Source organism: Heteronotia binoei, chromosome 5 (genome assembly GCF_032191835.1).
Source record: "Heteronotia binoei isolate CCM8104 ecotype False Entrance Well chromosome 5, APGP_CSIRO_Hbin_v1, whole genome shotgun sequence".
Lineage (NCBI taxonomy): Eukaryota > Metazoa > Chordata > Lepidosauria > Squamata > Gekkonidae > Heteronotia > Heteronotia binoei.
Window position 1 is genome coordinate 67,504,630 of NC_083227.1, and position 24,008 is coordinate 67,528,637.

The window sequence follows — 24,008 nt, forward strand, 5'->3', positions numbered from 1 at the left end:
TCAAAAAGGTTCAGGAACTGAGCTCCTGCTGAATCCAAGGTCTAATAGTTGAGCTGAAATATATATATGAGGAAGGGTGTTTCTGCCTAAAAACTGCCTCTTGGTGAGAGGAGGGATCAGACTGCTAACAAGTCAACTCATGCTGAAAAGCTGGTTATTATAACACCCCTTATCTGGCCCTTGCTGAAACTGGTTGCTGAAGTTTTGTAAAAAGGAATATAATTTACAGAAACAATCATAACCATCATCATCAAGTTTGGCAAAGCCATGTGTGCCCCAAAGTGAGAGGGAAAAATCTTTGAGAGAACTTGCGGCTAACTCAAGGTCACATCAGCAGGTGCATGTGAAGGAGTGGGGAATCAAACCCGGTTTCTCCCAGATAACAGTCCACACACTTAACCACTTCACCAAACTGGCTGCCTACCCAACTGCTAGTCATTTTTCAGAGACTGCTTCAACTGCCTGTCTTCTGATTCAGGATAAGGCATCCTCAGTAGTTGCATCAAAAATCCCTAGGAAGGTTCACTTCTCCTTTTGCTACCAGCAGGTGGAGACTTTCTTGTTTTGTTTGGTGTTCTCTCAGTGATCCCCTTCCTTCCAGCGGGTTTTTTAAAAAAATCTTTTGTATTTGTTTTAAACTCTGATTTTACATGGTGGGATAAAAAAACCTTGGTAAATAAAATCAAAATTAAACCTTTTATTCAAAGAGGCTTATTTCCAGGAAAAATTTCTTAAGATTCCCCCCTCAAATTATGACTTGACCATAGAAGGCTGCTCACCACCAGTCGGCCACGAAGCTGAGACTGGGCGACCACCTCTTCTTTTCTCCCCTTAGCGTCTCACACAAGGATGTTGCGAGAATGCAAGCGCCGAACCCACCCACGTCCTCCAGAATTCCTTACAGAAGGGCGGGAAAAGCCCAAGAGAGAGAGCTGAACGCGGCACTGCCTTGGGGATAAAGAGAACTCGACTTTCCTGTCAACTACCGCTAAACGACGCAGCGAGACGCACCGCCTCAGAAACAGTGGCAAGCCTTCTTAAGAGAGGCAGCGCCTCCCTCTTTCTTTCCCGTTGACCTTCTAGAGCCCGCCTCCGGGGCGGAGCTGACTCCCGGGCCCTCCTTCTGTGCTCCGTCGCAGTATTTTGAGCTCACGGGCCTTGTCGTCTTCTCGGCGGCGGCGGGAGAGGCCGGTTCGGCGGAAGCCGCAAGTGGCTGGGTGAGTGGAGGCCGTTGCGCGTGTTCTGCCTTAGCTGAAGGCTGGTTTCTGCTCGCTCTGCCACCTCGGAGATAGACCGAAACTGCCAGAATGTCTCTTTTGGTTGCCCTGCAGCCTGCCTTCCGCCATCCACTTGCTTATTGAAAAGCATTGGACTTACTTCGGAGTAGACCTGCTAATAGTTGCTCCCTTAACCAGTTAATAATGCAAATCCTGCGCAGCGTTCCTCCAATTTAAGCTAAATGGCTGGAATAACATTACACGGGGTTGTGCATAAAACTGCCTTATAGTGAAGCAAAACGTGGGGCTGGTCAAATGCCGAATTGATAGGGACTGAATACAAAAGATAATTGGCAAGAAACGGATACTATTAAGAAAAAAGAGTCACCTTATGACTAGCTTGCTTGCCAGTTATTGTAGCCCAAACTTTATATGTTGATTATAGTAACTCACCTAAGGCGACTTTAGTTTTAATCTGCTTCCAATATCTCTCTTGGAGAGAGCTGTACTTAAATGTATTTATTTGTCACTAATGTTTTTAATGTCCTCTGGTATATCTATGTACAGCTGTTCTCTTTCTCACCAAGATGCATTAGATAAAATAAAGATTGAATCCTATGTCATTTAATAACCAATGCTCTCTTCCATAGATGCAGATGTGTCTGCTCCTTCTGGGCTGCAGGGCAGGTTTTTCTCTCTTCCTCCACAGCAGCACCACCACAGGGTGTACAATCCTGTGGCGGCATTTAGCTGCAATGAAGCTGCAGTCTCCAGAATTCCAGTCCCTCTTCACACCTGGATTGAAGAGTGTAGCAGGTAACAGTGGATCATTCTTTCAATTTTCTTTGTTGCTGAAATGGCAACTGATTAAATAAGAGAGACTACCCAAGTAAAAATGTAGAGGTTTGCAGCATTATCACTTAGAACCAATGTGCACTACAGAATCCATAATAAATCAGGCAAGAATGGACATTGTTGAATGATTTCCAGGCTGCCTAATTAATTGTCTAACTTGGACTTCTATCTTGTTTGTTCCTACTAGAGAAATTATATCCAATTTAATTGGACTGAGGTTATACCAATGAGCAGGGAATTATTACTTGCACAGAAATTCTTAAAAGTTCTCTTATGACTATTTTATTTTTGCCCTCTGCTGATCTGCCAGAATTATTTGATAAAGCAAACTATGAATTAAGAATAGCAGGAGGTGCTGTAAGGGACTTGCTCAGTGGGATGACACCACAAGATGTTGACTTTGCTACCACTGCTACTCCGACTCAAATGAAGGAGATGTTCCAGAGTGCAGGTGTCCGTCTGATCAACAACCGAGGGGAAAAACACGGAACCATCACAGCAAGGGTAAGAAAGGCTTATAAATTGCATAAGATGAGAGTAAATTGGGGAGAAGTATGCTGGAAAGGGGCAACTTCCATCTTTTGGCGGTGGTTGTTGTTAAATGAATAGGAGTCATAGGCACACTGGAATAGGGGCAAGGAGGACCTGGATAGAATCTGCTGTTGGTTTCCAATGCTTCTTTACCTCTCCATGGTATGCTGCCTTCTCCCTGCCTCAAAAAGAGTAGAGGGAAACCTGGCCCCAAGGATTTAAGAATGAAGCATGGGGGTATAGCACACATTATATAGTGGTGGTTTGGACTTGACATAGCTTTCTTGCCCACTTTGTAACTCTGAGATGGGAAGCGCTGTGTGTGTGTAAGACAACAAACAGGTAGGATGGTGAATTGGGAGAAGGCTCGGGTAGTAGGGAAGTTCAAGAATAGGACAGGATAGGCAAAATGGAAACCTGTGGAAAAAGTCAATAGGAAAGACAGAGGCTTAAGAAAGTCAGGAATATTAGCCCAAGAAAACTTTGTGTAAGAGGGTTGTTCAGTTTTGTGACTCTTAGGGTCTGAATACATAATACGTGAAATGTGAGGTTGGTGGTTGCCCGAACTCAACTCACATTTCACATGCAACCTGGAAGAGAACCAGATTGGCTCCAGAAAGTGGCATCAGGAGGGCTTCATCATTCCCTCTCTTTCACTCTGTGCACTTTCACCAGGAAAAAAAGGGTCAATGTTTGTTCTACTGCTGGTTTTGTGTGTTTCCTGCATATCCACAAGGTAGAAGGGAGGGAATGCTGAAGCCTCTCATGCCAGGCTCCACAGTTGAACCTCTCCTCCGCCTTTTTTTAAAGGTGAGTTCCGGATTACACATGAAACATGAGTTGGGTTGAGGATTCACGCATCATATAATGAGGTCCTTGTGTGTGGGTGTCTTTTCAGGCCATGGTTTAGTGGTAGAGTATCTGTTTTACAAACAAAAGGAGTCAGGTTCACTTCTTGGCATCTCAAGGTCAAGTAAGAATTGATGTGATAGGCCTTTATTTGAGATTCTGGAAAAACACCGCCAGAGTATACAAAACTGACCTTTGATAAGGCAGATTCATGTGGATGTTGAAGGGAAGTCCTGATGGCATCTGGGTTTTTTGGCCACTGTGTGACAGAGTTTTGGACTGGATGGGCCATTGGCCTGATGTAACATGGCTTCTCTTATATTCTTATGGAAAGGTTCCTGACTAATTTTATTCTGTTATTATTCCTTTGCATAGCCGAGATATGTTTAAAGGAAGAATTCAGGCATGCAACAAGGATTGGCTTTAACAGTGACCATGTCTTCAGATGGTTCTCTGGGTCTGCAAGGTAGTTTGCTGCTAAGGGAGGGACAGACCAGAGTTTACAGAATTCATACAAAAGGCATAATGTCTTCTCATGCAGAAGCTCAATTAACACCTTAAAAACAATCTTTTATAGCTCCATGAGCAGAACTTTGAAATTACCACATTGAGAATTGATCTAATTACTGATGGACGACATGCAGAAGTGGAATTCACAACAGACTGGGAAAAAGATGCTGAAAGGAGAGATCTTACAATCAATTCCATGTTCCTAGGTAACCTTTCCCCTCTAAAATTAATTAGTAACTGCTTAAGTTCTGATAGTTCACATTATGCATTCGCTTTTGTGTTCCTTCATGTAATCGCAGCACCCACTATTAGTATATACTGGCCTGTATACATATGAAGCAGCAACCTTTGAAGTCTAGCAGGTCTGGGTGTGGATGCTGAGTTTTTCTGGGACACAAATGTATGATGGCCTGTTCCCCCAAGAGGAAACAATCATTTTTTTTTTTTTAGGATTTTTGACCCACTTTTCATCTATTGTAGAACTCCAGGTGGTGTGGAACTCCACCTTGAGTTGTGGAACTCCCAAGGAGTCTCCCCTCTGTGCTGTGGCTACACCCAAGACCACCTTAATTTTAGCACAGTTGCTGTATCACATGCTTTCAGATCATATCTTGGAAAGTGATGTCAATTTATGTTTAATCAAGAGGTTATCTGACATGGATATAGTAGCTCCTTTGAGTATTCTATCTAATACCAAAATATTTCACTAGCATTATAGTTAAAAGGGCCAGGCCTTGAATTCAGCAGGCGCTCACAGGAGCACAGCTCCTGAACCTTTTTGAGGGTTCCCCCTCTTCCTCCCCACCTACCTACCTTGTCCATTGAATAGTAGGTGCAGCTGCATAACAATCTCTGGATGAGCCCCACCACCTATTTTTCTACAAAATTGCCCCTGGTATGGGCTATAGCAGTCTCTGTAGGAAGTTGAAAAATGCTTTAAAATGGCACAATCTTTTCTCATGGTTTTTCACTGTCTAAAAGAAGTCTCCAATGCAATCGTGGAGGTCATATGAAATCTCTTGTATGTTTATCCCCTGTGCTGGAAATAGTAGTTGCACTTTCAAAGTAGTCTCACTTTGATGGGGAATTTGTAGTTATTTTTTCTGATCATTGTCCATAGATAAAATCTTTCCCCTTTAAATGTGTGTGAGTGTTATGCTAAAGCAGTGATACTTGGTGGCCTCATGTGGCTTTTCTGAGCACAGTTCGCCAACGTGGCACCCACTCTAGGTTTCAGGAATGTGGACAAGATCCTTGCCCATTGAGACTGTGGTTGGCAGTTGGTTCCACCTTGAAACAGCTGCCATCAAAGGAATAGTAAGCTGCAAGACTTTTGCTAGGGAAAGAAGTAAATGTGGCTTTTTTGGCTGATCATAATCATGAAAATGGCTCTTAGCAACCCACAGAGTAAGTACCACTGCATTAGGGAAACTTGAGAAGTTGTTTTCTTGCCTTAAAGTGACTTGCTGTAATGTAGTTTGTCACAAAAGCTATTACATTGACAATGTCAGCTGTACAGAATTTAGTTGTGTTTTTTGTACATGTACTGGTTGATAATGGTTATAAAGTAAAAAGTTAAATCTCCTGCTTGTACCTTACCAAATAAATGCCACAAACTGAACCATGGTTGGAATAGATGTCAGGCTGCATTCAGTGAACAGAAAAAAATTCATGGAATATTTCCTTTTCCTATTTCCCCTGCAAGCTCCTATGTCCCTCTCCTCTGAAAAGCTGTTTCTAAGGGCTGGGTGCTACTTAGGGGACAGAATGAAATGTGGCACAAGGGCATACAGCAAGAAGACAGCATCAGAAGACATAGCCCCTGTCACCATTCATGCATGACCACTTGCTCCATTTGCAAAGGATCTATATACATGTGTGATTTCTGACAGTGTTTCACCTTGAGAGCTATCCTACAGTTCCTGAAGGTCTCCTTACTATGGCAGTGCTTATGAGGGGGGCTGCAAGGGGGAAGGTGGGATCTATTCTGTGAGCTCGTTCTGTTCCTGGATCATTGGGTCCAAACTATTGTGCACTCACAGCTGCCTTGAACAAATGCCAAAGGTAAATATGGATAACTGTGCATTGCTGTAATTGGTATCTGACATATGGAGCTTTAACTCTTGAAAACTTATACCTGGAAAATCTTTTTGGTCGCTAAGGTAGTACTGGACTCAGATGTTCTGCTGCAGACCAAAATGGCTACTATCTGAAACTGAGCATTGGTCTGTCTTTATTTTTCAATAATAGGCTTGGATGGCACGCTTTATGATTATTTCAATGGCTATGAGGATTTAAAAAAATACAAAGTCAGATTTGTAGGAAATGCAGACCAGAGAATAAAAGAGGATTACTTACGAATTCTACGATACTTCAGGTAGTGACTTTATTTTCCTAAATATTAAAGGTAGATGCTGACACTACGCAAAGGGATTCCTTTCTGATTTAGTAGAGCCCTGTTTCTTCATGTTTCCTGCAGCAGTCTGTGCATGTGGAAGCAATTGCGTTAGGACATTTGGGTATCCCTTATCCAGTTCCATGTGTTCAGATTAATCATGATTCAGATTAACTTCTCTTAACCTTCACATCAAATGTCAGCATTTACAAATTAATGCCATTCACCATTCCAAAGGGCTATGAAACAAATTGGTTCTAGGTGCTAATGCTGAATGAGGGAAGGTGGCATGATGTTACCTTATCTTGTCAGATCTCAGAAGCTAAGCAGAACTGGAACTTTGGTGGGGGACCACCAAGATCTCTGTGAAGGCAGGCAATAGCAAACCACCTCTGCTTCTCACTTGCCTTGAAAGCCCTTTGCAGGGATCACCATAAATCAGTCACTACTTGATGGCACTTACGCATATACTAATACATCTTCTTTCAGGTTACTGATAAATCTTCTTCTTTCAGGTTTTATGGGAGGATAGCAGAAAAGCCTGGTGACCATGACTCTGAAACATTGGAGGCAATCAGAAAAAATGCCAAAGGTTTAGCTGGAATATCAGGAGAGAGGATTTGGATGGAGATGAAGAAAATTCTTACGGGAAACCATGTTAACCATCTGGTTTGGCTGATGTATGAACTTGAAGTGGCTGGCTATTTGGGTAAAGCTCAGTCATAATTATAACATATTAATAATTCTGACATCCCATTAGTGTAGTAATCGTGCACGGTCGCTGACACAATGCAGTGGATGTCAGTATCATCCAGTGATGTTGATAGCAGATAGATTTAGAAAAATAACAACTTTACAGAGTTTGGTATTGGCATTTTACGTTACTGCATTTGTATTATCCAGTGGGGCTGTTCTTGGTGTTTTGCTCATAAGGACAGGTTCATGTGATTTTGCTGCTACTGCTGCAATTGCTGGTACAGCCACATGGCAGATTTCCTCTATTTTCCCTGCCCCAGTCCCCACAGCATCTACTACCTCCACATGCACCCCGGGGTGGGGGGAAGTGGCTTTTAATTTTTTAACATCTGCAACTGACACCCTTTTGTTGTATAGAGAGATACTCTCCCTGCCCCCCCCCAATAAAAGCTGAGAACCTGACAGACTATTAGAGGAGGGGCTGTGTCTCAGTGGCGGAGCATCTGCTTAGCATGCAGAAGGGTCCTGGTTCAATCCCTTGCCTCTCCAGTGAAGGAATTAGATGAGAAAGACCTCTATCTAAGACCATGGAGAACTGTGTACAGAGTACTGACTTTATGGTCTGACTGAGTAGAAGGAAGCTTCATGTGCGGTCACATATTACAGTGCTATAATACATCAATTACCAATTTTTAAAAAGCCTTCTAGTGGTGGGGGATTCTACTGTGACAGAACTGGAGAAGAAATGCCAGTGGTAGTTCTGGTTCCAGCAATCATGCAGTCCAGGCGAGGTGTGTTCTTGGGCTAAAGTGGACATGTGAACCTGTTGTAAGTGCAGAAGCTTGGAATCCCGAGTTGTTTCACTTGTTCAGTTAGTGTTTGGTAGGGTGCATCTCGTCATTGCATTCTCATTTCCTGGTTACAATATTCTCATCTTCCTTTTTTTTTGTATGTGTGTCCCTCAGGATTACCTGTTAATGGGAGCATAAAGGAATTTGACACAGTCTGTAAAAATGTTCAGAATCTCTTTCCAAAACCAATGACCGTTCTAACATCACTGTTCAAGGTACCTGATGATGTCTTGAATCTGGATTTGAGGCTGAAAATTTCAAAAGATGAAAAAAACCTTGGACTGTTTCTGCTGAAGCACAGGAAGGACTTAGTAAAAGCTTCTGATGCTGCCGAACCACTCAAACCTTACCAAGACTATATTATAGACGTAAGTGCTATCTCAGATTACATCTTCATATTTTAAAAGCTACTGAGTTTGATTTTTCAAAGCTGTAGTTACTTTGCAATTAAAAAACCCTAGGACTTGAATCCACTGGAGACATCTGTGGGCCAGAAGGGATTTCCCCCCTGCAGCCTCAAATTTGCCCTGAAATGCTGTTCCTATTAGAATATATAAGAGGAACTGGTGAAACATGACTAAGAAAATTGGCTGTGATCTGTTGTCACAGGGAATAATATTGGCCTGTCTCACAGGCTGTTTAGATTTGGGTTGTTTAAAAGGAAGTAGAAAAGTCAATATGAGGATTCAAGGTTTCTCAAGAAGGTTCATGAATCGACAGTAAGATAGATTGGACAGTTTAATTAGTTGAACTTAACTCATACTCAAGGTATATTCACTTAATCACGGGACTACATGGCTTCCATAAGTAGGGCTTTGGTCGCACTTGAAATTTCCTGAAAAACATAGAGATCTGTCCTTACATTAAAAAAAAACCCCTGATAGATGAAATAGTTTTCTACTTTAATTTTTGGTGACTTGATAAAATGACCTCTGGCATTCTGATTAATCTGGATCCTATAAGTGAGGAAAGGGGGAAGCTTGCAGGCCAAAACGTTATAGCACATCTCACAGCGAAACAGGATCATGTTCATTGTAACTGATGCACGATGGAATTTTAAAGAGTATAGAGCTGTAAACACTGTGGGGGCAATTGTTCATTAATGCAGAGCAATTTTGGCAGTGTCTGCCATGTGGTAAATATTGTCTGCTGTAACAATATATTTGAATTTGGCTTCTTGCCATTTGAGTGACCTGAGGCAGCTGCTCCAGAATAGTAGATCACAAATGTAATGCTAAGTATATTTACCAGAATATAAATTGTATAGAAGCTTTGGGGACTTAATTTAAGGTGAAAAATATGTAGGAGTAGATTAAATATGTGACCTCAGGTTGTTTTTTTTGCAAGTTGTGTGAAGCCAGCACACTATTTTCTAATAAACTCAACAAATATAAGCACGTTCAGTGTGCTCAAGTCCCTTTCCTTCAGGATTCCACGTTCAGTGTGCTCAAGTCCCTTTCCTTCAGGATTCTTTGATAGGCACTGAGAAAAATACTGACTTGTGTAAAAACAGACATGAAGCTTCCTTATACTGAATCAGTAATGTCTACTCAGACAGCAGTGGCTGCCCAGGATTTTAGGCTTCCACATCATCTGCTGCCTGTTCCTTTTTACTGGAGATGCCAGGGATTGAACCTGGGACCTTCTGCATGCCAAATAGATACTCCATGACTGAGCCATAGCCCCTGAACCAGAAATTCCTTTACTGGGGTGGGGGGAGGGGGAGTTTTTCATTTATGTTGTATGCAGTGTTTGTGTACTGTAGTTTTGTTCAGGTCTCTCATGTTGTGGTGTGTTTCTTTGTAAAGTCAAGGGAACCTGATGCAGCATTCAAGATCTGTGAGCTTCTGAAGTACCAAGGTGAAGAACATCTTCTGAAAGAAATGCAAGGCTGGTCTATCCCTGCATTTCCAGTAAGCGGCCATGACTTAAGAAAAATGGGGATTTCTTCTGGGAAAGAAATTGGGACACTCTTACAGCAGCTACGGGACCAGTGGAAAAAGAGCGGATACCAAATGGAGAAGGAAGAACTCTTAAGTTATGTAAAGAAAGCATAAAACAAAATTGAGGAATCCAGATGTAATACAACGCAGTGCATAAAATTATATCAAACTCTGTGTGTATATATTTACCTTTGTAAGTAATTTTGTAATAACTAACACAAGATTCAAAAAAACATTTTTTATATTCTTGTAGTGCCATATCATTTTCCACAGTAAGGAATGTATTGTTGGTATTCAGTTTCTGATGTTCTCTCATAATGCTGAACATAAGCAGAAGTAACACAAAGATCTGCTATCTTTGATTTTACTTGAGCAAAACAGGCAGCTACTATGCTTCAAGTAAACACCTATTCATGGTATGGCTTCAGCTGGTGAAAGTGGGATCAGATTAGGATTTATAATAGTTTTTAGCTCAGGGTGAAGTGCCAGTGGAAATATAATGTCACCAATTCCCAAATAATCTGCTGTATCTTTGATAACACCAGAAGGTGTTCTCCAGACCCGTAGATGGGATTTGGCCACCTTCTCCATTCTCGGGTCATGACCCATGTATTGACACCAATGCATTTAAAGTAAGAGTTGGACTGAAGAAGTTTTGGTGCATAGTTTAGTGATAGTTACAGCTCAATGAACTTTTACCCATTCAGTGTGGAAAAGCATACTACCACAGCCTGATCTAAATACGTGGTTGTCTGGTTTCCTTCCTCTTACCAGCCGTCTGAGTATTTTTTCCTGAATTTCTTCTTGGCCCCTTGTTTCTTTTTTCTTTGTCTTCTAATACAGATGCAGGGACTACACAGTGTCCATACCTTTTCATGTCCAGGCAGATTTGTAGAAAAGAGGTGATGTGGTTAGTACAAAAAGGTTGCTCTGTTTGCATTTGGAGAAATGGTCAGTACACTGACCCCACATCTCTCTGGTATGTGTTCACTGACTCTTAGGAGAATGACGTTGAATAGTGCTCTATGCTTCTTGCCCCTCACCCAATTTTTTTAAAAATTCTACTCTCAGTATTCTGATCATCATCTTAAAAGTAAACCCATGGGGTTCTCTGCATTCCAATTTGTGCTTTGATATTATTGCTCTAGACTGGCCAAAATCTATTTTGCACCTTGTTCCCTGGCGGTATTAATTGCTGAAGCAGTCTCAAAATAGTGTTCAGATTGAGTCTGCGTCCTAAGTGTTACCTTGTTGGTTTCGTTTGAATACTGATAGAGAATGGCTTCTGCCCACTAGATGGCAGCACAGCAGAACCATTTACATCCAGCAGCAGATGACATCTATACCTTCTGTTAATTATTTGAGCAGTTGATTATAACAGATCTATGACTCTCATTCTGTGTTTTTTTGGGGGGGAGGGGGCGTTTCTTCTGATGCAACATTTGGAAGGACATTTTGGGTTGCCATTGGCAGGGGGATGGAAAAAGTGGTTCCATTGCCAGAAAGCCTTCAGCCAGTGGCATTTTTCAGCTGGATCAAGGTCACAGAAATAGCCCAGGCGAGCCCAGTCTCAGAAGCTAAGCAGGACGGACCCTGGCAAGTACTTGGGAGACCTCCAAAGGAATACTAGGGCTAGGATGCAGAAGCAGGCATATCAAGTCACCTCTGAAAAATGTCCAGGCCCAGTAGGGGTCACCATGAGTTCCCAGCATCCAAACATACAAAAAAAAAAAAACTAAAAGAAAAAAACACTTGGCTTTTAAAAAGATCTCCAGTTGCAAAAATTGGCTCCTGTGTTTTTGACACTTCACTGAACAAAACAGCTTCCTTATGTTTTTCCCCCTTTCCATATTTGACATCCTGTAAACTGATGTATTCAGGCCTTGAATTTAAAAGGATTTAATAAGAAAGCCACAAAACAAGCACAGCTGTGGGGTTCAAAGCACTTTGGCACATGAAAGAAATAAGGGATGAAATGCAAATGAGTGGGTTAGGGCCTAACTAGTTAAAAAGATTTCCTTCTGCTGTTTCCTTTTAGGAAAGTCACTGTAAATGTGGTTGCTTTCTAGTTGTGTTTTTTGGATAATGGTCGCTGTCACAAATTATGAAAGAGATACAAGGCAAGTTGTCGATCCCCATTCTTAGTATTGAAATTATACAGTACAATCTATATTTTTGAGTATATCTGATCTTCCCGGTGTGTTGTCATTTCATGGGGAACCACTGAGTCTGAAGAAAGAAACTGGACTCAGGTCAAAGGGTTATAAGAGTGGAAATACTGCTGAACATCAGTGAACTCTTGAGGTGCTCCCTTTGATGATGAGTTAGAGACCTGATCTTATGGAAATGTAATGCTTTTAAAGGAAAGGCTTCTGAATTTCACTTTAGGATCCGGATTCTGCTTTGCTGTTGAAGACCTATCTTCTGCTGTAGCTCCCTGCATTAAGTAGCTTGACCAAATGAGATTAATAGGTTCAGTTTGTATTAATTTGTATTAGTTTGTATTAATTTCTGCCAAACTACCCACCCCTGCCAAATGTACCGAGACATCACAGATAAATGTCTGTGACAATACTTTATTCCAGTCTCTGTGACATTCTGCACAGGATGCAAATTACGCACACATGAAGCCCGGGCCCTGAAACATCTACCTCTCCTTTTTAAAAAACAAACATTCATCTCAACACCAAAGCTTGCACAATTTTTGAGTTGTATTGGTTACTAGCAAGGTAATTACATGGTTTAGGATTGAAGCCATGGGAGGGAAGATTCCAGTTCTTGCAAATGTATGTGGAGAGAGTGTTGCAATATTGACCTAATTAATATCCACCTAGAACCAAAGAAGTGGCACTGACCTAATAGAGGGGACCCCTGGAGGCTCAAAATGGTAGAATCCAATCAAAAGTACCTGCATTGTAAATGTAATAGTAATGGGGCAAGAGAAGATGAGTCTTTATAAGGTTTCACTCGATACTTAGCATATTAAAGTTGCCTAACAACCTGCAAGTGAACAGGAGTCTGTATGGGTTAATACCACAGCTGAATTTGTGACAGGTAATGCGCTGAGTTGATCCAAAAGAGCATGTAATCTATGCCTGTCATGCATGGCCCCCAACCCTTAATTTCTATTATAGTCTAGTAAGAGACTTTCCATATTAAGGAGGCATTAATGAGGGTTTAATATCTTCCTCAAAAGGTGGTAGCATGCCCAAGGTGATCAGCATTCATCTTCATTAGCGTTCTCATTCTTTTTCTAGCATAAAGTGCCAGGAAAAGAGGTTAATATCAAGCAATTGCTTCCTTTCTACATTCTGTTGCTCATGGAAATGCACTTACCTAGAAATGATATTGTGGACAAATAATATACAACTACTGAGGTGTCTTCAATGGGCTGGTTCATGTAACATGACTGGAGAGGCATTCAACTGCCCTCCCATGCATACAGTATTCAGAACTGACTATAGAGGATGTCATATATGGGATGGTGCAGAGTTGTTGCCCCAGAACCAACGGGTTGAAATTAAATCAGAAGAGTTTTTGATATAACATTATAGGAAGAACTTCCTGACAGAGCAGTTCCTCAGTGGAACAGGCTTCTTTGGGAGTTGGTGGGCTCTCCTTTGGAGGTTTCTAAACAGGCTAGATGGCCATCTGACAGTAATGTTGATTCTGTGAACTTAGGCAGATCATGAAAGGGAGGACAGGAAGGATTGCATCAGTGCTTAGTTCCCATGGCCCTTTCCTATGTGCCCAAGGAAATGCTGTGTGCCACTTTCGGCTCAGGCAGCATTTTTTCTCCAGGCCAGTTTGACCAGAGATGCTGGAGGGGTGTGTGTGTGTTTGGTCATCTGGGCATGGAGCAGGTGTCACTGAGTGTATGTGTGTGTTGTGGGTGGGTAAGATATTTATGAATTTCCTGCATTGTGCGAGGGTTGGACTAGAGGATCTTGGAGATTCTTTTCAACTCTATGATTCGATGACTGCTCAATTCTGTCTTCCCCTTTACTCCACCTTTTGCACCTTTGGCAAAGTTCATGTAAAAGGATATACAGATCAAAATCCGCACTACCGGAAGAGATATCTAGCACTGGGACAAGACTTCCCGCCCCTCCCCTTTCTACTGCAGCCCCAAATGTCTCTTGCCCCAGTGCTCTTATAGGATAGGGGACCCCTCCCTAAGATAGTATAAAAGGGAAGATGGAGGGCTGCAGCAGGAGGGGAGAATCTGATAATAGCCTCCCCTTTAATTAGCAGAAGTTTACCATGGGGTCTTAGCCACTTGCTTTTCTCTCCTTTTTGCACAATAACTAAAACATTTATTCTGTAGCTGTTGCACTACTAGGATAGTGATTATAGCAGACTCAAATTTATTTTAAAAAATTACATATAGCCTTTTTTGAACAGGAATCAACACCGTACATATAAAAAAGATAATTTAAACTCCACTTAAGAAAAATCTTTGCTCGTTTTTCTGTATCCTCATAAGGGAAACTTCATGGTGTGTTTCGTAATATGTAAATTGATTTAAAGCTAACTAATTTATTAAACATGAATTGAATAAAATGGTGTATGTGAAAAGGTGTATGGTATGTTTACCATATTCTGAGAAGCAAAAAAGGCATATTTCCCGATTTAGTACTTAAAACAAGTGATCGCTATGACAAATTACATTTTAAATACCTCTACTAGTTAAGTTGTGATTATTACTACTAAGAATATTCCTAACCTTTGAACTTAAAAAGAGGACTTTTTATCCATATTTTTTAAAAAAGAACCCAAAAGAGAACACCCATAAGACTGAACAGTTGTTTCCCACCCATGTGCTCAGACAGCACACGTCATTGCAAACGATCAATCGTGTTAAAGGATACCAACTTTGCATTGGGAAATAGCTGGAGATTTGGGATCTCAATGCCATAAAGTCCACCATTCAAAGCAGCCATTTTCTCCAGGGGAACTAATGTGTCACCTGGAGATCAGTTCTAATTCCTGAGAGATTTCCAGGCTTCACCTGGAGGCTGGCAACCAGGCCCATAGCTGGGAATTTTTCTGAGAGGGTGCCAGGTGGAGTGCTAGTTAAATTACATGGAGCAGAGCTAATTAACCCCCCTCATTTTTGGCAGGCATCTTTTAAGGGTGAGGGGAAGGTTTTGGAGCTGTCATACAGGTTTGCCAATCCCCAGGTGGGGGTAGGGATCCCCCAGTTGGAGCCCCCCCCCCCCTGTTTCAGGGTCATCAGAAAGCAGGTGGGGGGGGAAATGTCTGTTGGGCATTTCATTATTCCCTATAGAGACTGATTCCCATAGGGTATAATGGAGAATTGATCGGGGGTAACTGGGGCTCTGGGGGGGGGGGGCTGTTGTTTGAGGTAGAGACACCAAGTGTTCAGCATAGCATCCAGTACCTCTTCCCAAAATACCCTCCATGTTTTAAAAGGATTGAACCAGGAGGTTCAATTCTATGAGCCTTGAAAGAAGGTGCCCCTATCCTTCATTATTTCCAATGGAAGGAAGGCATTTAAAAGGTATGCAGTCACTTTAAATGTGATAGCCAGAACTCCTTTGGAGTTGTTATGCTTGTCACAAGCTTGTTCTTGGCTCCACCCCCAAAGCCCCAGGCTGGCATGCTCTAATAGAACATGCAGATGCTCATGATAAAATCAAAACTATCAAACAAATGGTTCTGGAGTGGCCTATATTTAACAAGTTGAGGGCTAATTTAGTCACCTCTTCACTTATAAATACAAAATTGCTAAATATGTGAGCCAGCGTGTCATGGCTACTATTGGATACAAATGCTTGTGTCACCCTCAGTGGCAAAATTCATAGGCACAATAATCACATATAAGAAAAATAATACTGAGTAAAGATTTTAAAAAATAAGTTTTGGTTCTAACTTCTGCTTAAGGTGATAGCCATAAGAGCAGTACTAGATGGATAGAGTTCGACACCCCGGTCTAGCCAAAGAACAAAAATATTCCTTCTAACTTCCAGGATTCCAGCCATCAAGTGAAAAGAGCAGGACTTCTATTCTTCTACCCATCTACTCTCAGGAGCATTATCTGTATTCCTAGAAGAGGATGCAGCGGCAAATATAGAGAACACTTGATTTATGAAAGCACTTCTGCATTGACAACAAAAGGAGAGCACTTTTAAAAGACAAAGATGAATCATTTGCCCTTATACAAGAAATGATTGCTTTGAAAAACCTAATTTACCAACACAGAGCTCCTATTCACTATAGGCTCACAGAGCACAACTGTTATATTTCAGGGCTATGTTCCTAAAATAAAGTGCACAGTCAAATATTTCCAGTCTGACTGCCTGTCAACAGAATGCATTGTGTGCAAATTAATTGAACCGTCTCTTGAGTGTTGGCAGGTTATCTCATTTTGGTCTAAAGAGTGAGATGCATGCAGCAGTTAAAACCAGGGGATGGGGGAAAGTTGTAGGTACTTGAGGGTGGGTTATACTAGATCTTGAGTGAAAATTTCGGTACTCCTCAGCTTGGAAAACAGAAGAGGTCACACATGCTCAATAAATAGAAAGTTATCAGAGTCATTTTGTATCTTGAATTATAATTGTAATTTATTTTAAAGGCCTATGATTTACCTCCTGCTTCAACCAATACTGTGAAGCTGTGTTATTTCCAGGCTTAATTCAAGATGTTGGCGCATTGATTTGTAAACCCTGTTAGGGGAATAAATATCACTACATGAACTTTTTCACCTCTTAAAGCTTTGTGTGCTGGAGCTGTATAAAGTTCCAACATCAATGGTGGTTAGAAAAGCTAGAGAGAGAACGAGGGGCTTGGAGTCTACACAACATTCCATGGGTGGAAATCCCTTCACCCACAGACATGCTTAATTTCTAACCAGGAGTTTTTCAGAAATCTGGGGCTGTTATGCAGAGGAATGCAATGGCAAACCACTTCTGCTCATCCGTCTTGATAACCCCATAAGGTTATCATGAGGGTTACCATGCGTCAGTTGCAACTCCATGGCATATTTCACCTTTATTAGGATGCTTGTTTCAATATCATTACTGTACTTTAGAAAAACACAGTCTCACTAACTTTTTAATTATAATTTTTATTTCTGTTTACAAACATAAAATATAAACTTCATTTATATTTGAAATCTTACATTTACATAGAACTTAAATTTACATTTAATATTTCACTTCTATTTAATCTCTATCTTCATATCTAATAACATTTTTATTATAAACTTATTACTTAAACTCTTTCCTTCTATCATTCTCTATTTTAATTTTGTTCTTTTCAGTTATATAGCTGAAAAAACCAGTTTTCCCTGAAATTCTGAAGTCGGCCTATTACACATAAAATATGTTAATTTTGCCATTGTAGCACATTCATTTAGTTTATTCTTGCATTCTTTCAGGTCTGGTCATTTCTCTGCCTTCCATTTTGCTGCAAATATTACTCTTTCCACTGTCACCATATCCTTAAATAATTAATTGTGAATTTTAGTAATATTGCTTGGTAAGATATTTAAAAGCATGTATTTTGATCCATCACAAACTTAATTTTAAATATTTTTTGCATTTCTTCATGCATCTCTATCCAATATTTTCTTGGATTTCTTGCATGTCCACCAAATGTGAGTTTCACTTGAATGAACATCAGTGACAGGCATCAACTCTGGAGAAGCAAGAATGCATAGGCCGTCTACTGGCCTATTCCTACACAGTGCCATTCAGGAACGCACAGAGGCATGAACAGCATGAGATTCTTCAAGATCAGCTATCACAGATGTCCTGGACAAACTTTCTTTGTGCTGGGAAGGCACAGGAGAATGCTGAATCCACGAATTAGATGTGTGTTGTTTTGTTCATAAGTAACTTCATTCATATTAATCGGGGCTTCCGGTCGAGCAGTGGAGGGAGGCAGACGTGTGGCTCTACGGCTCTGTAACGATAAGTCTATGATAAGCCTCTTTTAATTTTAATTTTTTTGTTTTAACCCTGAGGATTTTACCTTTTCCATCTTAACTCTTTCAAATGGAAGCAGAGCTTTAGAGGAATGCAAACCTCCCCTGCTTAATTGGATAATTGGCTAGCGTCCTCACCGTCTCTGACTCTGGAAGGCTACCAAGTGGGAGCTTTGCTTACTTAGAAACTTATCACTGTTATTTCCTCTTAGTTGCCCTGCAAGCTCTTCTTTTAACAACAGTGAATTGGTGTGCATATTAATCCTCATTCTCTTTTTAAAATCTGGATGTTTCCTTTGCTTCAACAAGAAACATTTCAGGGTGTAATCTTGTGTTTCTCATTCCACCGAGGAGAAACTCTCAGGGACAGTACTTCTCACCCATGGATTGTTCTTGCCCCATTTTTCACAAAGAGGGGGGAAACTGACCCTTCTTTGCAAATGATTAACATTTTCACTTATGAAAATGTTAGAAGGTATACTGAGACATTTGAGCATATTCAAGGCATACTTAGACAAGACAGAATGTGGCCAGCATGGAAGAACCGGAAATTAGGACTTCCAAGACAAGAAGGCAAACTAAAAAGATGTTTTGCTCTGAACTCCTAAACGAAACAGGCAACCCTACAAAAAGTAAGTGCTACTCTATTTAGAACGGGCTGCAGGATTCAACCTTGATGTAGTAACACCCACCTTCCCAAATTATGCACAAAGCACTAATACATTTAACAGTTATCTATCAGCTTAGCAGAACAAAGCTTTAGCCAGCAGGGTTTTTTAAAATTTGTTTGCTTTTAAAGGAAGAAGTTCTGCCTCTGCAATTCTCCTATGCAATTTCCATTTATTTCACTGGCTCTTGTGTGAAAGCCCTGCAAAAACATCACTGAAATAAAGTGATTGCTATTCATCAAGCACAGAGACACAGAATATTTTTGATGTTCCCCAACGTCTAAAAAAGGGCACTTTAACATTATTTTAATCATCTGCAGCTGCTTGGCAATTTAAGAATCATAAAAATTCAGAATCATTTGAAGTACCTTTTTAGAACACAACAGGATTTTCTTGTAATAAAGGGCTCCAATTTCATGTTTCCCTCAAAGCACTTCAATTGTCTTTAATGTGCCCCTAGCAACACAGCCAGGATAAGTTCCAATCAAAATGAAGCTAGCTTAATTTGGGGACAAGAAAGTATTTTGCAGATATTTTTAAACTCCAAGATGATGAAAAAAGAGAGAGCTCCCCCATTCCCAGCACGCTTTAAAGTACAGGCATTTTGAACATATGAAAAAGAAAACCAAGGAAGCAAACATTTGTTTTGATTTTTCACTCTCTGAAAAGAGGATGATGATTACAACTACAGAATTTTGAAGAACAACAACATTAGACCTATGGTCCTGGACAGAAGTTTTAAGATGTATAGATGAATGACAAATTAAAAATACAGTACTATTAGATTCTTTGGCAAAGTACTAGGAATTAAAAATACAATATGGGAAGGAACTTAAGCAGATCAGAATCCAAATACAGAACAATAAAGTTGATACTGTTCAAATTGCTACTTGACTGGAACAAAGAGAAGCAATGCATTTAAGATACAATATGGGAAGGAATTTAAACAGATTACAATCTAAATACAGAACAATAGAGTAATAAAAGTTCAGATTGCTACTTGTCTGGAACAAAGAGAAGCAATGCATTTAAGACATGTAAAGCTGAACAATATATTCATGTTTGCTATCATTAGGCCCTACCGAAAGTCAAGTTTGGTTGCAGGACTTTAAAGCGTGTTCTATAAAGAGGTTCAGCATATGTTAACCAGATTATTGTGGTATGGTTTGCATTGGAAAATTTTGGTTTGAATTTTGAAAATCCGAGTGTTTGCAAAGACTCATAGGTTGGGGTGGCACCTGGGACACTCATCCTCATTGCCTTTCCATTAATAACTGCTCTCAGTGCCACTGGAACATGTTCAGGCTTCATTAGGCCATTTGGTGGTAGGGGGTTGTCAATGTTTTAAATGATTAATTTGCAGAATTATTCGGTTGGATCCTATCACTCTTCTCAGCAAAGTACACACCCTCTTTTGTCAGAGGAAGATTCTGCACACAGTGGTGGACTGGTAGGATCCAAGCCCTTTTTCTGCTTCCTTGGAGAATTCCTCCCACTATGAAGAGACCCCATCTGTATCTCTGGTGGGGGCATAGTTTTGCCGATTTGTGATTGGCATCAGAGAAAGCCATTTTACCATTAGATATTCTAATCTGTGGACTTCCGGGGGAGGAAAATGTCGAGCTGAGCTTCTTCTCATAACAGGAGCAGACTGGAGCTTCTGTTTGGGGTAGTGGAAGGCAATTCAATGCCTACTGCCTACTTTTCTCAGTTAGAGATTAGTCCAAGATATGCACAGGAAACTTTAAGGAGACTTACCTTGGCTAAAAGGGAGTCCTGGGGGGGGTTCTTTGAGGCTTTGAGGGGTCTCCAGGAAGAGTTGCATTTTCATCATCTGCAGAAGCTTTCAGGGTCATTTATTTGACATAAGCTCAACAGGATCCTAACCTTCTTTGACTTTGCTAAACATCTAAAGCTTTGAAAGACTGGTGAGAACTTGGATAATTGGAAGAGAAGGTACAGATTACTATCTTTCATTCTGGAACTTTTTACAGCTTAATGAAGTAAATTTAAAAGGTGGGAAAGGAAAATCTAGAAAATCTAGAAGAAGAGGAGAGGAAGAGATGAAATTTGGACTTTATAAATATAAAGGACAGTGTTAAAAAGAGCTAAAAGGTGGAAAGGAATTTATTGTTTAGTCTACATGCGGTTTTGAAAAAAGAGCAACAATCGTCACATCATCACAGACCTGCAGCACATTTAAGCAAGACAGGAAGTACGTCAAGTATCGTGAGATCTCCTTACCAGTGTGAATGAGACTTCGTGGCAACAAAAGCAGGAAGTAGCGGAAGGAAAACCTACTCTAGGAATATATACCATTGAGAAACATTGGCAGCCATTGCTGGGAGGTCAAAATAAAAACAATGTTTTTAAAGAATTCGGGACATTAAAAATTATTGGAGTTAACTGAGAAGAGGGTAAGAAGATAAATACTATTGGTCATATTATTTGTGTGGACCTTGGACATTTTTAAAAGGGGGAAAAATTGTAGGGAGCCGTAAAAAGTTGTGGCTGCCATTCTGGAAGATTTAAAAACTTTAAAAATAAATATCTTGACTTTGGGAGTTCCGAGGACGGTGAAATTAGGCTTGTTGTAAAGGGCCTACTCTTTTGAATCTGATAGTCGAATTGAAAATTGGTGAGGTCCAAATCTTTGCTGTTTTTTAAATGTCTGCACACAAGCAGTCCCGTAGAAGGGCTACTTCATTAGAAAAAATGCAGGACCAACTAGAGGCAATGGAGGCCAGAATGATGAAAGGGGTGAGAGAGATGATAAATGAATTGAAAAAAGAAATTATTGCAGAGATTAGAGAAGACATGAAAGATCTCAGAAAGGAAACTGAGGAAACATCTAAGAAAGTGCAGGAGGTAGAAGGCAGAATGAATGTATATGATTCCACCTTGTTGAAAATGCAAGAAAAAGTAACAATCCATGACTGCAAATTGATGGAGACTCAGATACGTCTGAGAGGAGTACCTGAAAAGGAGGATGGTGATTTAAAGGAATTTATAATAAAAATAATTGCAGAATTTTTAGAGGAAAACCCTGAAGAGACTAAAAACATGTATGACTATATGTATAGAGTGAACTCACTTTATGCCAAGAAAAATAACTTACCAAGAGATGTTGTCATAAGATTTATGACAAAGGAAATGGTGGGAAGAATCATGAATAAAATTTTTGAAAAGACACTGATAGTGGGAGGCAGTAGAGTGAGAAACATGAAGGAGCTGCCAAGGCAAGTGATAAATGATAGAACAACATATAAAAAGTTGACAGAAAAATTGAGACACAATGGAATGAGGTCTAGATGGATAATACCTGAAGGTTTGAGTTTTGAACTCCAGAGAAAAAAGAATTACAATTACAAATGCACAGGATATATGTAGATTTTTTCAAGAAAATAAAGAATTTGCACCATGATGGATTACAAATTATTGTCTTGGAATGTTAATGGACTAGATTCACCACAAAAAAGGGCAACATTTCATTGGATTAAGAAACAAAATTGTAATATAATTTGTTTGCAAGAAGTGCATTTTAAACAAAAGGATTATAAATTTTTATGGAACAAACAGTTGGGAGTAGATTTTTTTTCATTGGCTGAACAGAAGAAAAGGGGAGTGTTTTTTATATTAAACAAGAATTGGAGCCAAAATTAGTGTTTAAAGATAAAGTCGGAAGATTTGTAGCAGTAGAGATAATATTAAATGGGGAAAAAAAAAAACGTTATTGGGATTGTATGCGCCTAATGGCGCAAAGGATGCTTTTTTAAAAGACATCATACAACAGCTTGATGAACTGACTTATGACCAAGTTTTGTTCATGGGAGATTTTAATGGAACAGTTAAGAACTCATTGGACAGGTCTGGAGGGGAAAAAAATAACAGCAAAGAAGGAAAATTGCCAGTCTTTTTTTGAATTGGTCAAACAAAAAAATTTGGAAGATATATGGAGGAAATTTAACCCTGAAGTTCGGGACTATACTTTTTATTCAGCAAGACAACTTTTTTTCCAGAATTGACATGTTGTGGGGCACTAAAGATTTAGGTCTTATAACAAGGAAAATAGAGATTTTACCCAAAATTGGGGCTGATCATAACCCAATAATGTGGATTACAAAATTGTCTAAGAAGTTGAGAAGATGGAGATTGAATGAAGATTTGCTACAAAATAAAGAAATAGTAACTTATGTAGAAAATGAAACTAAAACTTTCTTTCAAATGAATGACTAAGAGGATATAGAATTTCAGATGGTCTGGGATGCCTATAAAGCAGTAATGAGAGGAATATTGATTACTTTGAATAATAAAGATAAGAGAGCAAAAGAAAAACAGTTGTTGGACATTCAAAATGAAATAAAGAAAAAAGGGGAGTTGAGAAAAAGGCCAGGGAAAAAGAAAATCTTAAGGGAAATTACAACATTACAAACTCAACTGAGATATCTGTTAAACAAAGAAGTGGAATGGAGTTTGAAAAGACTTCAGCAGAAATCCTTTGAGAGAGCAAATAAACCGGGAAAATATTTGGCTTGGCAATTGAAGAAAAAGAGAGAAAATAGAATTATCAATAGAGTTATGGTGGATGGAAGAGAAGTGGTTACTCAAGAAGGAATAAAAAGAGAGTTTAAGTACTATGCCAAATTGTTTAAAGGTACTAAAATAAATAAAGAAGATAGATGAGTATTTACAAAAGATAAAAATAGAGCCCTTAACTGAAAATATGCAAAAAGTTTTGAATGATCCAATTGAAAAAATAGAAGTTGAAGCAGCAATTAATGCAATGAAAAATGGAAAAGCACCTGGGCCAGATGGATATACAGCTAAATATTTTACAACCTTTAAAGATGAGTTAACACCGAAATTGCAGAAGTTGATGAACATGATAAGAACAAAAGGGAAAATATCAAACACATGAAAGGAAGCAGTTATTTCGTTGATACCTAAGGAAGATAGAGATGTCACGAATGTAAAAAATTATAGACCAATGTCGCTATTAAATAATGACTATAAAATATATACAAGAATCTTGGCAGAACGGCTTAAACAACATTTGATACATTTTACAAAGGAAGATCAAGCGGGGTTTCTTCCCAAAAGGCAAATAAGAGACAATATCAGAACTGTTGTAAATATTGTAGAATATTATGAAAGACATCCAGAAAAGGAAGTAGCATTATTCTTTGCGGATGCAGAGAAAGCATTTGACAATTTAAATTGGGACTTTATGTTTGCAGTAATGGAGAAAGCTTTATAAGAATGATAACAGCAATATACACTGAACAACGTACAAGGCTATGTATAAATGCAGATCTTACAGAAGATATGATTATCAGCAAAGGTACAAGACAAGGTTGTCCACTTTCCCCATTGTTGTTTATAATGACTCTTGAAATATTACTGATGCAGATTCAAGAAGAAAAAGAAATAGAAGGATTAAAAATAAAAGGATTTACTTACAAATACAGAGCATTTGCAGATGATATGTTTATAAATGAAAACCCCATACAAGTCACACCTTTGTTGTTAGCCAAAATACAAG

The 24,008-nt window shown here is 39.6% G+C and overlaps 1 protein-coding gene across 1 annotated transcript; it reads left to right on the forward strand.

Moving 5' to 3' along the window:
• Positions 1–1,066: 1,066 nt before the first annotated feature.
• Positions 1,067–10,091, forward strand: TRNT1 (tRNA nucleotidyl transferase 1). The gene is made up of 8 exons (XM_060239574.1): positions 1,067–1,217; positions 1,868–2,033; positions 2,383–2,576; positions 4,030–4,168; positions 6,213–6,339; positions 6,873–7,066; positions 8,019–8,272; positions 9,713–10,091. Exons 2-8 carry the CDS (start codon positions 1,868–1,870, stop codon positions 9,959–9,961), a joined length of 1,323 nt encoding a protein of 440 aa, XP_060095557.1. The 5' UTR covers positions 1,067–1,217; the 3' UTR covers positions 9,962–10,091.
• The last annotated feature ends 13,917 nt before the right edge of the window (positions 10,092–24,008 follow it).